Genomic DNA, 16,766 nt, shown 5'->3' with positions numbered 1-16,766 from the left:
TTTCGTAGAAAAAGTTTTAACGATTCATGGAAAATATAAAGACTCGTTGGAAAATGTTCGTTTCTGTGCATGACAACTATTTCGAACTGACTATAAGTAAGAAACTAAGAAATCAATGATAACAATTCAGCTAAGGAATTCAACTCATATCACTAATACTTCTCAAAAAGGCGCTTCTCAAAAGTTTGACAGGAAGAATAAAGTCTGGCGTGAAGAAAGAAAATCTCAGATAGAAATTCCTTCGAATTTCTTCGTGCAACTTGACTTTCTGATTTTCCAACACTCCTCGTCCACCCATCCAGTTTTCCTCTTTATTCAACCGCCCAGCTTCTCAATCTTACCCCTCCTCTTCGTACCTTACAGCTGTCTCACCTTGCAGCTTGCACCACCTTTATATTATTCTTATAGAAGATACAAGATGCAGACAGCGGCTCAGCTTGGATATTGCATTAGATCGTCTATACTAGACAGCTCAGCCTGACACTGTATTTCTCTGTGTACATGTGTACACGTGTTGCTGCGTACACTGACACGTAACAAGCATAGAGAACGTGTCATGAATCAGTTGCGGCCACGAGTTCGCGTTATATGAAAAAGGGCGAGAGGTAAAGGTGTATTACCGCCAAGTTGACGTAACACGATAATTGGATTTTCTGAATAACACGTTCCTTCCCGGGGATCATCGTTTATTTTCAAACGAATTTGCTTCTCTTTTTGTCTATATTAAGGTTTCCTTCAGGCAACCTTATGAAAGTTTGTGGGTCGAATGATACGTTGATTTGATAGTAAGTAAGGTTCTCTTGGGGTAGTTTAAGGGGTTCGTGAAAATTTATGTGTAAAAAGGCGCGCGAACCTGAATATTGAAGGAAAACGAACAGAATATTAAAAGTAGCAAGGCACAAATATACGAACATTTGAAGATTCGTAAAGAAGGCAATTTGAAAATATAAAAATTCGAAAATTTAAATGTTTGAAAATATAAAATTTGAAAATATAAAAATTCGAAAATTTAAATGTTTTGGTGTATCGAAATTTGAAAACTTGGAAGCAAAGAGATGCAAAAATGTGAAAATTTCTATATTTTGATATTTGAAGATTCGAAAACTTGAATGTTCGACTGTACGAAAATGTTTAGGTTTGAACATTAATTAAATCAGTTTTCCTTAAACTTCAATGTTCCTAAAATTCTAAATAACTTCGATTACCTTTGGATATTTTTACATTCTAAGAGCGCATTTTCCTCTATTTTCTTCCCTTTATCTTCCCGCAAACTCTTAAATATCTCAACAAAACATCTTTTCCAGTCCGGCCACTGAAGATGGATTTGAACGGGGTGGTGGGCCATGTGGTGCAAGGGACGAGAGTTATGCTCGAATGTACTGTGCTAGCAGCCAGGCCGGCCGCGAACATCACCTGGCAAAACGGTACCGAGGTTCTGAACGAAAGTAACGACAGAATTCAAATACAAGAGGCGAAGGTCAAGGAGAATGTGAGTACTGACTTGAAAACTTACATGCAACTATGCGATGCAACTATTCCCTTTTGTTGATTCCTTGTTCTGCTTACGTGCAAGATACAAATCTTTAAAAGAAACCGCACTGTTACTCTGGAAGACGTAATTCAGTCATTATAATCAAATAGAAAGCAAGGAAGAGACATAGAATAATAGATAGAAGCTGACAATAATTCCAGATAGAATTGCTCGATAATCCGCGATGAACTCACAAACGTACTACTACATTTTACTTTTACCGTTGCTGAGATTATTTAACATAGATTAATGATTATAGAATCAATAAACATTGAAATTATTGGCATACGATTGAAAGTTATTAGAAAATAAAGAATAATCTTTTCCTTAGATTTCGAATATTTAAAAAATGTTGTGCATCGTTGGTAATAATTTTAACATACTTTAATGTTCTTCGTTAAAAGCAAATGTATCTTTTAACGACTAAAAACTCCTTTATTAAAATTAATATACTTTTTTTAGCGATTCGATATATCGTTATATCATTGTTCTTTATCAAAGAAATTTTCAATTTCACATTGCCTTATATTATATTTCCTTTCGTAAACACCATACTAAAAAGGAGTCGGTCCTATTTGCTAAATCACGTCGCGTAAATCAGTTTTGAATTACATTAGTATTTCATAGCTAAAATTTCTTAATGGCGTTTCTTCTACGAAGTTTTCTCTTTTATCGAATGGACGATTGGCGAAGTCGCGTTAACGCGTCTGGACGTCAGCTCGAGCGCATATTTTAAGTAACAAAGTGCCGTACCAGCTATGTAAGCCAACTTGATGTCTCTTGCAACGAGTTCACGAGCAATAAACTACTTCGGCCAACGAATAAACAGAATTCGCAGTTGGTGCTACCTGAAGCGAGAAAGCAGTTATTCAAATGCAGTATATTTCGCGCGAATTTCAACCCGCGATTCCTTCAAACCGTTCGACTCGAATTAATTCGATTAGACGCGAGGCTCCAGTCGTTCGCCGAGGCATATTCCCTTTATTTTCTGATCAAGATTTTCATTACTCCGTGAAAATTGGAAACATCACGCTTTATATGCAAAGTATAACTTCGCTTCACCACGACATTTCTGGAAGTGGAAGATTTCTTGATTTATAAATGAAAGTAGACCTTGTACATTTACGAGATATTTAAACTAATACTCTAAAATATAAAAGGTATTTTAAAAGTAAAGTACTCATTGTATCTTTTATGGGGTGTAATAATTATTTACGTAGATTCCATTTCTTTAATCGTACTGAGAAAGATGCAAATTTGCAATTTTTATTATTACAATACGTAATTTTTATCTAATTTTTCAATCATCAAATACTCAACTTTAAACGAACTCGATCAATTGGCTTCTATGTAATTTAATTGAATCGTGCAAAATTTGTGTGCGAACTAATCAAAAATATCGAATTTCAAGAGCAAATACCTTCGCACTATTTTGTGACGTTTGAAACACTCGACACAATAGGATCAAAAGCAAAATACTAGACAGATAATCCACGTACGTGATATTTGCGTTGAAACTGGTCTTTCACGCGATAGAGTTATTTAATCGATCAATCACTAATACATCAGAGTAACTTGATATCATGACACAAACATCATTTTCACCACGGCCACTGGTTCATTGTAGCAAATTCGATCGGTTTAACTTCATTATTGTTCTCGTCACATAGCGTCATTAAGTCAAACGATCCTACACCTATGACCACTAGAATGTAAACCATTGGCAGCTTGTAAACCTTGTATAGCACTAAAATCATACAACTTTCATTTTAAGTTGTACGCGTGAAATTTCAGGTAATCGGCTGACGATTATTCATACGAGCGTACGACGATACAAAGTCAGGTATCGCTTGACGCGTATGAAAAAGTAATTTCACAGATGAATACGATGTTGCTGGCTTGTCGCATCGGAAAATCATTATACGTCATTTCGTGTAGCATGTCACTGTAATAACGCGTTCACGTACCTATAGGAGAATCTGTACGGCTCGCCACCATCATAAATCCATTATGGCAATATCCGCGGCTATAAAGTCGCTTCAACTTTAGATGGCTGAATAAGAAATCGGATCACCTTATTTAGTCGTCCAGCTCTTTCTTTTTCCTTTTCTTTTCCCTTCTTCGCTTCGCCCTTTTATTTTCTATTTGCTTTCTCATGTTTCTACTTTTTCAAATAAATAGGCTCTGGTATACGCGAAACTCTTATTACGAACAATTACTTCTTAAATGTAATCCCATTGATTCTCGCTTATATTTTCTTTTCAAATTTTCAAATACTTTCTTTGCGAAAAATATGAAGCGCGCGAAAAGCAGTAAAATCGAAATACATCGAACTATATACAGGTTGGTTGGTAACTGGTGGTACAAGCGGAAAGGGGATGATTCTACGCGAAAAAAGAAGTGGAAAATACAGAATAAAAATTTCTCGTTCGAGGCTTTGTTTTCGAGAAAATCGACTTTGAATTTTCGCTCGGTACGCGTACACTTTATCACGTCTCGTTATAACGGATCTCACTGTAGATTTTTAAAAAAATTAAAAAAAATAAAATAAAAAGAAATTGTTATTCTATATTTTCGACTTCTTTTTTCGCGTAGAATCACCCCCTTTCCGCTTGTATCCCCAGTTACCAATCACCCTGTATATTTTAATAACATCTATTGACAAATACGATTTTCATTTCGGGTTATGTCAGTCCGAGGAGAACGGTAAGATTCAAATTGTTGTTGAACGTTTGTAATTTGCAATTTATTTCTAAACTATTTTTAGTTGGAATTTGAAGGCTACTTTATTCTTATGTTTCATTCGCACGATGAAGATGATCTAGCTCGAACTAAGAAGCAACGAGCGTTAATCGTTGACCCAATAGAGAGCTAGGGATTATGTTATCGCAATTATATAGATTTAGATATCTAACGGTCATCGTTTCGCGTGCAGCCACGTACGCGTCGCGTCGCGTCGTGGTATCATAATTAGCATCGTTTACGGAGTAGCTGATTATGGCACCGGTGACGTAACGATCGAGTCGTACGGCGGCGGTATACGTGGCAACAGACAGAATTTACATAGGGCCGAGCAATTACATGCCGCAAATGCTCGCCGATGCAAACGAGCCGCGACGTGTATGCGAGATTAAGCGGATCCGCTTGGACAGCTTCGATCCGTTTCGTCCTTCTTCCCGTCTTCGACCTATCTGAATTTATGGAACAGAAGGTGCGAGCAATTCGTCTTCTCGAACTTACAGTGAATATAAACGCGTTGAACAGCGGAGAAGTAGCAGATATTTCTCCTTTTCAACTTTCACCTAATCATTTTGCTTCGCGTTTCGGTAATGCAAATTTCTAAATCGAAAATATTATAATTAATTTTTATCCATTTATAGGAAGTTTGAAAATGCAAGATTGCACAGAAGCAACATAATGTAGAAAAATATATAAAAAAATGGGAAGTACAAAGTTTTCTATAATATCGCGAGTAATATAATTTTTTTTATCGAGATTTTACATTTTTAATTATATTCTCTGGAATATTCATGGAATATCGACAACCAAATGGCCCCGTTGGTTCATCGAGATACAGTTTCGTTGATGTTATGAAAAGAAATGATGGATTCGAAATACGAAATGTTAGTTTCGGCGATTCGTGAGTTCGAAAGATGCATGACAGGTCGTGTCATGAATTAGAACGTGATAAACCATTATACAGATCGTGTTATGTTCTTTTGAGTTGCCAAGTTGAAAAGTAAAACGTTCTTTTCACGTTGATAAAATAGCAGATCTTTTTCTGCTTCCATATACTGAGCTAAAGATTTTGAAGAATTTCATATTTGTTAAAGTTTGACCATTTAAATATTTCTGCTTTATTCGTTCTATACAAACCGTCATTGTTATTTCAGTTAGTTCTCCTTTGTATTTGTTTTGCTCGAGTAATTAATCGGTTGCCAGACTCGGAAATATTCTTCTTTAAGTAATTCAGGCAACAGTTCTTCTGCTAAAAAGAGAAAACCCTCTAAGATGCTGTTGGCGTTTAAAAAAATCGTCAAGAAACGAGAGCAAAAAGCTTCTTTATAACGAGCGTTACAGTTGCGACGGGAGATTCTTGATCGTTGTTATAAACTAGGAGTAAATTTTAATTAACTGTAACTGGTAATTGAATTAAACCGCGCCTGCACCTACATCACGGCGCCACCCACTTGAAAACTTGCATTATTGATTCTACGAGGTAACAACATTCGTATCAGTTCGCCATGTTTTACTTTTATTATTTTGTGTTCTTGCATTTTCACGATATCAGCATACCAACATATTATCAAAGAAACGATAAGACTCGATCGTTCGGTCTGCCTTCCATTACGATCGATTAGGATAAATACTCCTCGTACATAGGGTGAATCAATAGCCATTAGTATACTTTTAATGCTCTTAAAATGAGTCTAACAATAGAAAATTAATTTATCAAAAGAAAGTTCAAGAGTTTGCAGAATGAATAAAAATGAACGAGTTAAAAATTATAGTTAGTTTGTTATAAACTATTTTCTGTCATAAATGATTGTATCTTAGAAGATGTAAACAATTTTTATAAAGTGATTTTATATACTAAAATGATAATATATTTAAATTTATCAATTTCTAGCGGCTAATTATTTTGAACTTGAATATTTCCTGATTTTTATTTTATGATAATTTTAGCTTCCACAATATTTATATAACGCGCCTTACGATCGATTAAAAATTATCATTTGTCTCAGAATGAGCTAGTTACGAGACATTTATCGAATCTTGCAAAAACAAGCAGACTAAACATTTCCAATAGCAATCTATCGATTTCGTTATTCTCGCAAAAGATACTGTATCAAAATTTATATAGGATTATCACAAAAAGTCTCCACTAAATCCAATATTCATCGTTTTCACGATTCTCTTGGAACAGCAAACACGATTGTTCGCGAAATAATTACCAGCGCAAAATATCAAAGAGAAATTTTACGAACGTCACACTGCAATCGTGGAGGACAGGTCTTTTTCTTATTTTTACTTTCTGCCATTTTTCTCGTTATTACGGTTCCGTATCGCGGAGGAACGAACACATGTACACGATGACTCGTGAACAACACACTGAAAAATACGTTCGGGGGAAATGGTCGCAGGATTTTCAATGACGTTGTCCTTGCTCAACGCTCGCAGGGGATGTCACTATTTAAATTAAACGACGATGCCAGGAAGAAAAATTCAATAACGTTGTCGTTCTACGATAGATCGTGGAATTTTATAAGCTGATGAATTCGTGGGACGGTACAGGTATAAACGTGGTATTAATCCTCTTTTCTTTCGGGTTTTTCCTTGTTCATAAAAAAAGGAGGAGAGAGAACCGAAGTTATATCATTATTGAATTTTTGAATAGCCAAAGGTTATTAAATTGGTTATATTTAAGATTCTGGTGACTGAAATTGATTTAGAGCAACATATTTCGGCTGAAAGAATCGATTCTTTGGCATTTACTTAAAATTTAATAAATATTCTTCCTGCTGGTTACCGAAATAATGGTATAGGAACACTAAGTTTACACTTAGAATCTATATTAAAATTATTATATATTTATTTGATAAACAATTTCAAGGATATTCATGGATACACACTTGCACGCGTCTCAGCACTTTCTTTGTCTCACCTTCTTCCATACCAGACTGTTAACTGACTGAACAGTTTACGTTCCCTTGTTTTCGAGACGTCGCGCACACACATACTTTGGCACACTCATATTCACATACATGTATCACTAACACGCAGCTAATCTAGTCTAGCACATAAAATTATACATATCTCAATAGTTAAGTTTACGATTATTAGATCGAAAATACTCTAGAAGACAAATTTTTTATTTTACTCATACGTATATAATAAGTATTCTTAAGACGAAGTATATTTTCTATCGTTTCAAGAACATCAAAACAAATGCTTTCGAAAAGAAAAAGTAGCATAAAGATTCTCCCATGAAATCTGCTTATATTTCCAATCGAATAATGAAAAATCCGATTATTTGTGCATTGTACGTCGACGCATAGGTATACAAAGACAACGAGAAATCAGTGAAATTAAATTGTGTTGCATCAGTACGATGGTGCAGCAACGAATACGGCTTTAACTTTATTCCCATAGATCTTCTATCGTGTCCCATTTCTTTCATACGATTTTCCGCACGTGTATCGTTAATGTGGCTCAAAGAATCGATCGACTCATTGTTCACTACGGCTCGCGAAAGATCTCGTTGAGTAGCGAAAGTAAAGTTGCAAGTTACGGCATAACATCCAGAGATATGATCCCTGTCGACAGCTTTTCCGTTAACAGATGATGCTATCGACGACTTAATATATCTTTTTCGCTTTCTATGTTCGCAGAAGGATGGCACGCTGCAGACCACAAGTTCTCTGGCTTTTACGGCGTCCGTGTACGACAACGGAAGAACGTTCAAGTGTTACGCTGAGAACTCAGTTACACGTTCTGAAGACATGAAACCGATGATAGAATCGATAACCATCGAAGTTTTATGTAAGTGAACCATAATTCTTGACGTATCCGTCCCTGCTTACCGCCATAACGAACTCTCCTTTCCCTTTGCTTGCCTCGTCGTGGACGCATAAAGTGCTCGTCCAACGATTTTTATGCTTCGCCTTTCTCTATCGAGTCTCTCAAAGAAGGAAACAGTTTAAGTATTTATAAAAGGAATGCGATACGGCACCGTATAAAAGTGTAAAGTCCTCTTTTTAACGCGTGTTCTATAAGTTTTTACGTGTTTCTTGAGAACACGAAGAAAATTGAGAACGTAATACTTGAAACGTCTTAAGATTGTTTGCGATGTAATCTTTCGGTAATTTGTTTCTTATTTTACCTTTTGAATGTTTCAATGCGAATGCTCGTTTTAGGGTGTCCTCATTTATACGTCTAAATCTTGTATATATATCCAAATGGGTGTGAATTACGCGTGTTAAATTGCAAGCCTGTGCACAGGGATAGAGATTACTTAATGGCGGGCACTCTGTCACCCCCATTAGTAATGAAATCACAAATAGTTAACGCACGCTAGTGGCCATTAAAAGGCGATTATAGATTGCAATAAACGTTTAAGTCTTTTAACGGCTGAAGCGGAAAAATATGGGTCACGCGTAGTGCGCTATTAAAACCGGATATATGTAATTATAATAAACGAATACAGGAATGATCGAATTATACGTAGCTCGGAACCTCTTACCGGAGTCAAGGGGCTGCGATATATTTAAAATCTAATAACCTTCTTTCCCCATTTTCGGTACTTTTTGGCCTTAAAATGTCCACCGCTTGTCACGAAAAAAAGACAGATGAAATAAATATTCTAAAAAAAATTCTATCCGAAAAAAGATAATCATTACATGACAAATAATTATTTGAGAAAAAGTAATACATAATCGCGTAGTTTTTCAAAACAAAATTTGATTTCAATATTTTTATGACTCATCAAGCTGTTAAGAAAGCCTTCTGCAAGAGAGCTAAATGTGTCTTCGGTCGCGAAATATTCCCCTGCTGTTTAATCTCACCCGCTCCCCGCCCTTTTGAACGCAATTAAATTGCAGTAACGAGCTGCGAGCAAGATAACGATGCATCTTCCCTTTTGTCCAGAATTTATGATATTTGCACCATGTCGCGGACGAGTATTTATATCCGGAATCGTCGCGCTTTTGGAACAAGGAGAAATGGCTTCCAGCTATGTTCGATAATAGGAATTACGTAGTTGAAGAAATTAGAATGTTTTGTTTGGAAAGGAATTGGAAGAGATTTTTTAACTTGCATATTGAAGTTGCATATTATTAGTAAAATTTATCGACTACAATTATTTCAGCACAGGATAACTTCAAAAATATTGCTCTACGTAAAGTTCTTCATTTTGAAATTATGTATAGAATTATCTAACAAAACTCTTCTTATTCTTATTCTATGTGTTATAAAATTATTGAAATATTTATCCAATAAATTTTATATAAGGAAAAAAGTTACATATATAATTATCTCATGAAAACTCTTTCGATAATAATTTTGAAAAAAATTTTTTAATATAATCAGCAACATTGGATTTAACGTTGGATTTGTTAATGATAATAGGAAAAAGACAAAGATCATTTTTAAAATGCAGATACAGTAATTTTACGTACAGACGAGAAGCATATATGATATTAAAACGACTAGAGAATAAAGTTCGAGAAATGTTGAACAAGGGAATGTTAATTTTAGAATGGAAATACAACGTGGTAAATAACCTTACGTAGTTGTGGAACTGTGGTATATATTAAAACAACTAAAAAGTAAGTTGGAAGACCAAGGAGAGGATTGTTGTTGTTGAACAAACAAACGTTATTTCTGGGATGGAAAGGTAGCCGCTGCAAAACAATTTTGCATAGTTTCCAGAATCCTACGTCTACTAAGCGTAGCAAAAGTACGAAACAATGAATTTGAGGGCTCGTAGTAACTGAAATTTATTATAAAAATGATAAAAATTCAGTTCAATCCACTAAACATTCTTAACATTCATTGATCTCCAAAAATATGAATAAATAATAATTAAACACGCAATGAGACACGAAAGTCAATATCAAAATTAATTTTCATCGTACGTTTACGGTGTGATATAAAAAGTAAGATGTAAAATACATAAAAAAAAATAATGAAATAAGTATATGTTGCTACAGAACAACGACGAGTGTGGATTTTTAGACGAGTTCATATTTTCCGGAACGAAATTAAAGAAATAGAGCTTCGATAAAATTTTATTTTATCTACTAAAAATTAAAACTAGTAGATGTTTACAATAGTTTTACGTAACACACGCGTTCTATGTATCCTTACATCTTCAAAATTTCGCCTAAATGCATAAGAGTTTATAGCCTGATATTAGTCTGTCAGTTAAAAAGCTAAAACGAAGTTAAACCGAATTGAGATGATCACGAGATCAGGCAAACTGAGAAAGAAAAAAAGAAAGAATCGCTATCGTACGCGTTTCTCGTCGAAACAGTCCTCGTGGCCATTGTCATCCGAGCCCATCGATAAAATTACTATTCTCGTACGTTTGTCTCTGGAAAGGTACTAAACGCTGAAAGCACGATTAGAACGAAATTTTACCGGTCGGAGAACAGTTAGTTCGCAAAAAGGATCGTAAAGAATCGCCCGTAATTTAACTGTACCGATCCGGAGGAATAAAGGCACAGAATGATCCCGACGTTCTTTCGGGGGTGAAAATGGCGGCTGAAGTAGACTTTTTCGCGGTGTTTGATCAACGTCCAATATAGTCGGCCTGAAATTAAGTTACACTTCACAGGTCACGGTTGTTCATGTATATATTCCTGTTTTATCGCACCATCTCCAATTTGCTTTTTCGCTCTCGCACAAAGGGTATAATCGTAGATTCAATTAAATCGAATTAGATCGTTCGATGCTCATTCGACTGGCGGTCTCGTAATTTCACAGGGGGAAAAGCAAAACGAACTAGTGTTGCGCTCGAAACTTCTCTATCTTTCTCGAAGCCTTTACATGTTTTTATATGTATATTAAAACGTTTCGTAAGCCTAGTAAATTTGTTTTTCTATCAAGTTTAACATATCGTTATAAAAGCATCTTCCTCCTTTTCTACCACCTCTCTCTATTTACAGATCAACGTTTCTATCCTTAAAACGGATATAGACAAGAAGAGAATTGTTTTTCGTTGTACCTAACTAAGCGAGATTCGATACGTGAGTCCGATATAAAATTCGAAATAATAGTTCTCGAAACATTTGATAGTTTCCTAATGATTCTTCAAGTTCGCTAAAATTTTCGTAACTTTCCTAATACTTGCCTAATACTTGCGTATATACGAAGAGAGAAAGTGAGTGTCTCGTCCAAGATCTGCTAGTATGGACTCTTCAGTAAAGGTCACCTAACAGACCTATACCTTAGACACAATGAGAGAAACGAGACGTATATATTTTTTTATTTGTCATATCAGAAATGCAAAAAAACTTCTGAATAAAGAAATAATTATTTTCCAAATCTTTCATTCCCTGTTCCCTGGCATTTTATTACGCTGTAAAAGGATTAATCCTGTTTATATATGAAATCTAATAATTATTCGAACGATGCTTTCATCTAGCAGACTAGCGTTTAGTATCTCTCGATTACACGAGCCAGACGACGAAAAGATTCCGTCATAACGACACGAGGAGGACAAGACGGATAGCCTAGCGTCTAGTTGGTGTTTCCATTTAGGTCTGGCGGAATAGGTGGAAAGGGAAAAGTTTCGTTTTCGTAGCCAGCAGGAAAACTATCCACGGATTGGAAACGTGAAACTCGCGCGGCCCTGGCGCGTTTCCAGCTTCTCTTCCCCTTTAGACAGGCCACTTTCGCGACTACGTACTTACGGGGGTTTTGTTTTATGCCGGGCATTTTGTGCCGTCGCGTTTAAACATATCTCGGAACGCGGACGAGGCTGCACCTTCCGCTTCCTAGGACTTCTCTCCGGGCACACGCGTTATTTTAATTCCAGACGCCTCGCGGCTACGTATTCTCGGATGGCGGACGCGTGGATTTCCCAATTCTACAGCCTGCACGATACCAACTCTGCGATAACCTTTGTGTCTGTACATTGCTAAAGTGCGTTATTTTAATACCATGCAGGTACTATGAGAGTAAGAGTTGGAAATTTCGTGGATTTATGACATCCATTTACCGAGAAGAGTAAAAAGTGTTTAGCGCAGATATTGGTTTTTCGAAAGGACGATTGAAATTATTGCAAATTTTCTATGATATTTTTCTTTCGCTTCAACCTCCAAAGTATTTAATTTTATTTTACAAATTTTGCAATTGTAGGTCTTTTACCTGTTTGTTTGTTAAAATTTTTTACGAGATTATTCTTGAATTTTTTTTAGATATTTTGAACCTTAGAGAAATTTCGGATCTTTTATTAGCATTGATTCGATATTTTCAAATAAACTCCCTTCTCTCCTCGAAAATATATTTCTACTTTGATGTTTCCTCGAAAATGCAGTGGACGCGTGTAAAATCGATCGAATCATTATATTCTCGTTGCACCCGTTATAAACGGGATAGTAAATTTCGCGATTCACGCCTTTCCCTTTGCAGCTATATATCCTTCAATTTGGCTACGTGTTCCGTGACGTCATATTTTTCACTTTTCTCTTTTTACGTGAACACGTGCTTCGGCATAAAACCTTGGCGAGATAAGATCCTCTCAACGCCGCTCTTTCATCTTCGTGACGAGAGTTTCCACATTTTCACAGGGACGCTTTTAATTGAATTATCTCCGTGTTCTGATTAAAGAACGGCACGATACAAGTGAACGAAACAGCCACGACTACTCAAAAGTAAGATACAAACGTTATCAGTGAAAATGTTAGTGGGCTCTTCTCCATATTTATTTTATAAATTAGCATATGTACGCGTTTAACATAAAGAATAATTTGTCTGTTGCAGATCCACCTATAGTAACAATTAAACCAGAGAACATCACTGTGAACGAAACTGAAGATTTTATAGTATTCTGCGACTACGAAGCGAACCCGGCCACTCTGTTAAAAACAGCATGGTAAATATATCGGAATTCATTTTTAACTTTCCTCGATATTTGCTAAAAATATTAATTCTTCTTTTATTAAATCTACCATTAACAATTAATAACTAATGCCTATTAAGTATTAACGATTAACCTCTAATTTTATTTATGTCTCTAAAAATGTCCAAAACAACGACGTCGATATTTCCAGCGTTCTATAAAGACGATATATGAAGTTCAAAAGAAATCTCGGTGCTTTCGAATAATAGATTGCTCGCATTTATATACGCGAGTGTGTATAATCCGTTGAATTTACCAATGCGGGAGCTATTAAAAAGAAAACAGGAATACATTTATTGCTCTTAATCCGCCGTTTAGCGCGCGAATTAGTTTGAACGCGCGTTATTTCGCTCGAATCAACTTGTAGCCTGTATAGCCCGTGTATAGCCTTGTACGAGGTTTATGGTGTACTATCGTAGTCGTAATAGGAATTGATAAAACGCGCTGAAACGTAAATTGAATAAAAATAGGGGGGAAAGAGGAAGAAAATCAGAAATTTATGTTGCCTGTCTTTACCACGTGGTTCTCTGAATCACGTAAATCTATGTTTTTCATTCTTCAGATGTTGACACGTTCTCTCTTTCTCGTGAACGATTTTGCTCGTTTATCAAGCTTCCTACTTCCGAACTACCACGGGGAAGTTTAGTCGTTTTATAGTACCTTTTCACAAGATCGATCTAGCGTTCTTTGTAGAAAAAGGAAATAGATAAATAAATCGCCGAAAAAAAAGGAGAGAGAAAATTGCGGACAGGCAATTTACCAAGAAATTATGATAGAATGCTGTTGTTAAAAGTAAGGTAAATTGTTTGACGTTGAACGTGTATTGAATTACGCTGTAACTCCTGCCGTGAATAGAGTAATTGGCTCGGAAGTATATTGAAATTTTTTTATTATTCTACTGTCTTTTGTTAACTTTTTATAATTCATTGTTCCTACCTATAAAAGACGAGGCTTTTATTTTTATCTTTTCTGTTCGCGTGTTATTTATTTATTAGTTAGTTGTTCACAGTCGAAGTTTGAAAAATAGTTTAACGAACATTTAGTTCTTACTTTGTCACAGAAAGCGCCCGTATAAGAGCAAATGATAAAACTACAAGCATATTCGAGTATAAAAAAATTCTACGTATGAAACGCGAAACATAAATCGCGAAAGTATCCCAAAAAGCAATACTTTTCAACTCTGACCCGTACGTTCCCTTTTAAAAGCCATCGCAAATATTCTCAATATGTTCAAGAGTACATCAGTTCCACGCAAATATGCGATATATCGATTCGTTGTAACAGAATAATTTCCTTCTTTTTTCGTAATTATTCCTTTCCTCTTTTACCTATAAACATTAAATGCCTTTATTTTTGATTAAATATCGTTGCACTGAATACTACCGATACCAATGAAATTTCTCTATATTTGTTTTGCCTCCATTTTTCAATATTACTGTTTAACTAATTTCTTTGGTTTCTCAATTAAATCAAACTAAGACAAAATTGAAACAAATTTAATCAAAGACACCGTAATTTTTCCTCTTCCAACAAAATCGTATTTTCCTTTCTCACAAAACAATTTCGCGGTATAATTCGTACACGTCCGATTCTCAGTTCGATTCGACACGTACTTAACGCCAGCAGAATATTATTGATCAAAGAGACATTAGACTTTATTGATACCTACTTCCGCTACCTGTCTACTTATACTTCCTTTATAATACATATATCTCTTATCGTGTAATTTCTCTCGTATAACGTCCCGTCTCTGCTTTTTCCTTTATCACAGAAACCCTTGCCGCTCATCAAAAGCTCGTTCTTTCCTCCCTTCGTACGAAACACCAAAACACCATCGTTCTATATTCTGCTCATCGGTCGCCAATAATGGCGTTCCACGGAACGCATTAAACGATGGTTAAACGCGTTATCCTAAGAAGCGTTAAGAGGCACCTCGATCGAGCAGCATTCTCTCCTTCCATGGGAATCCAGCGTTCTCGGTTTTCTCTACAAAACTGCTCTGTAGAGTTTATTGACGGCTCGCGCGAGTTTATAGCGTTTCGCCCAACCACGGCTAACTGTGTTATAAAAGAGGACGGAAGTAACTGGAAGTTAATCCTCGGACGGCGAAGATTGGATTGAACTTGGCCCGCGACGATACAGATTCTTTATCGACTTAATGTAATATTATAGAGAGCAGCCAAGAGCCGTTTTATGGGCGCGGTTTTAAGCTTTGCCTTGAAAGGTATACCGTGGATGTGCTACACAGATGATCGAAGTATCTAGACGCGGGCAAAAATTCTGTCTTCGGGTTGGAATAAAGGGGTAAAATCTAGTTTGCATAAAAATATGATTAGTATGGGCTATTTGAGTACTTTGTCGTGAAACTTTACTTTCTGGTTTCTTTGCTGTATCATTTCGTTTGCGTATCGTTACGGTAACTGGTGTTCTTAATGAAATTAACGTCCTTTTGCTCAACTGAATTAAAAAAAAAAATGTTATATCATCCGCGAGATCATAGAAATCACGAGTTACAAGGTACCAGTAGTAAGAAATACTTTGCTGCGGAAGTAATAATTTTGATAATAAAACAAACGATATTTTATGGGATTAATTGGTAAATTATCGTGCAAGATGACCCAGGTGATGTCATAGCTTTTCGTAGGATTTTTATAATTTTGTCGTAATTATTCACTGTTCTGTCTCGTTGTTTGATATAAGATTGATGAATGAATTTGTCGGAAGCTAAATTGATTAATATTCTACTTCTTATGAATTTTTCAATTTACCTTCAAATTTATGGAGTTTTTTTTTTAATATAACTCCTGGGTGGTTCAAATAACAGACTATAATAAAGTAAGATATATATATATATAGTATGAAATAGAAATTTTCTGGTGACGAAATAATATTTCAAATTGATTTATTAACATCTCCAGTCGTTTATATTTCTAATGAGAAAGATTTCGTCGCATAAATCTGTATCTCTTACTATATACATTTATTATTAAAAATCGAGAAAAGGAATATACCATATAAACCATATAAACACGAATGATTTATTTCTCGAGTGAAATTGTTTATTACGAGAAACTCTTACACCTTAAAGTTTATTAATAAATACAGAAGTAAATAACTTCTGTATTTATTACAGTATCTGAAGGTATCTGTGATTATAGTAATTGACGAAACACGTTCGAAATAAATTCTACCAACAATAAAGCTATAAAAACTATCATAATCTTTTAATAATTCTTATATTTCGTCAAATATTGCAGGACGACGAACTAATAATCTTCTCTTTCGTGGCATTTCGAATAACAATTTTACGAAAGCTATAAGACATAGAATCCTTTCGAAAAACTATCGAATCGAAAGAGAGGGATTAAGATCTTGAAATAAACATTTGAGTCACGATTGTTACTCAGTTCGCGTACTGTGGTGAAATTCTTTTACCGATCTCGAAGCGGCGAACTCGTACAACCGTTTATCGACCGTGTATACCTACCGATATTGGATTTCAAAGGGTTAATGCACAAAACGACGAAGACTTTGCCCAGGTCGATGGTAGTTTTCCAACACCTCGAGAACGACCATCGTGCTGATCAATTTTCTCACAGAGCGTTAATT

At 35.5% G+C, this 16,766-nt stretch overlaps 1 protein-coding gene across 2 annotated transcripts in view; it reads left to right on the top strand.

Moving 5' to 3' along the window:
- Positions 1 to 16,766, top strand: part of nrm (neuromusculin) — a 428,251-nt gene that overhangs the window by 344,769 nt on the left and 66,716 nt on the right. For both annotated transcript variants that reach the window (XM_076618030.1, XM_076618029.1), the window contains exons 6-8: positions 1,305 to 1,489; positions 7,924 to 8,074; positions 13,019 to 13,130. In XM_076618030.1, the coding sequence (XP_076474145.1) occupies positions 1,305 to 1,489; positions 7,924 to 8,074; positions 13,019 to 13,130 (448 nt within the window). The remainder of the gene's footprint in view (positions 1 to 1,304; positions 1,490 to 7,923; positions 8,075 to 13,018; positions 13,131 to 16,766) is intronic.

This window comes from Bombus vancouverensis, chromosome 4, assembly GCF_051014615.1.
Source record: "Bombus vancouverensis nearcticus chromosome 4, iyBomVanc1_principal, whole genome shotgun sequence".
NCBI classification, from domain to species: Eukaryota; Metazoa; Arthropoda; class Insecta; order Hymenoptera; family Apidae; genus Bombus; species Bombus vancouverensis.
This window is presented reverse-complemented; position numbering and strand designations above follow the sequence as displayed.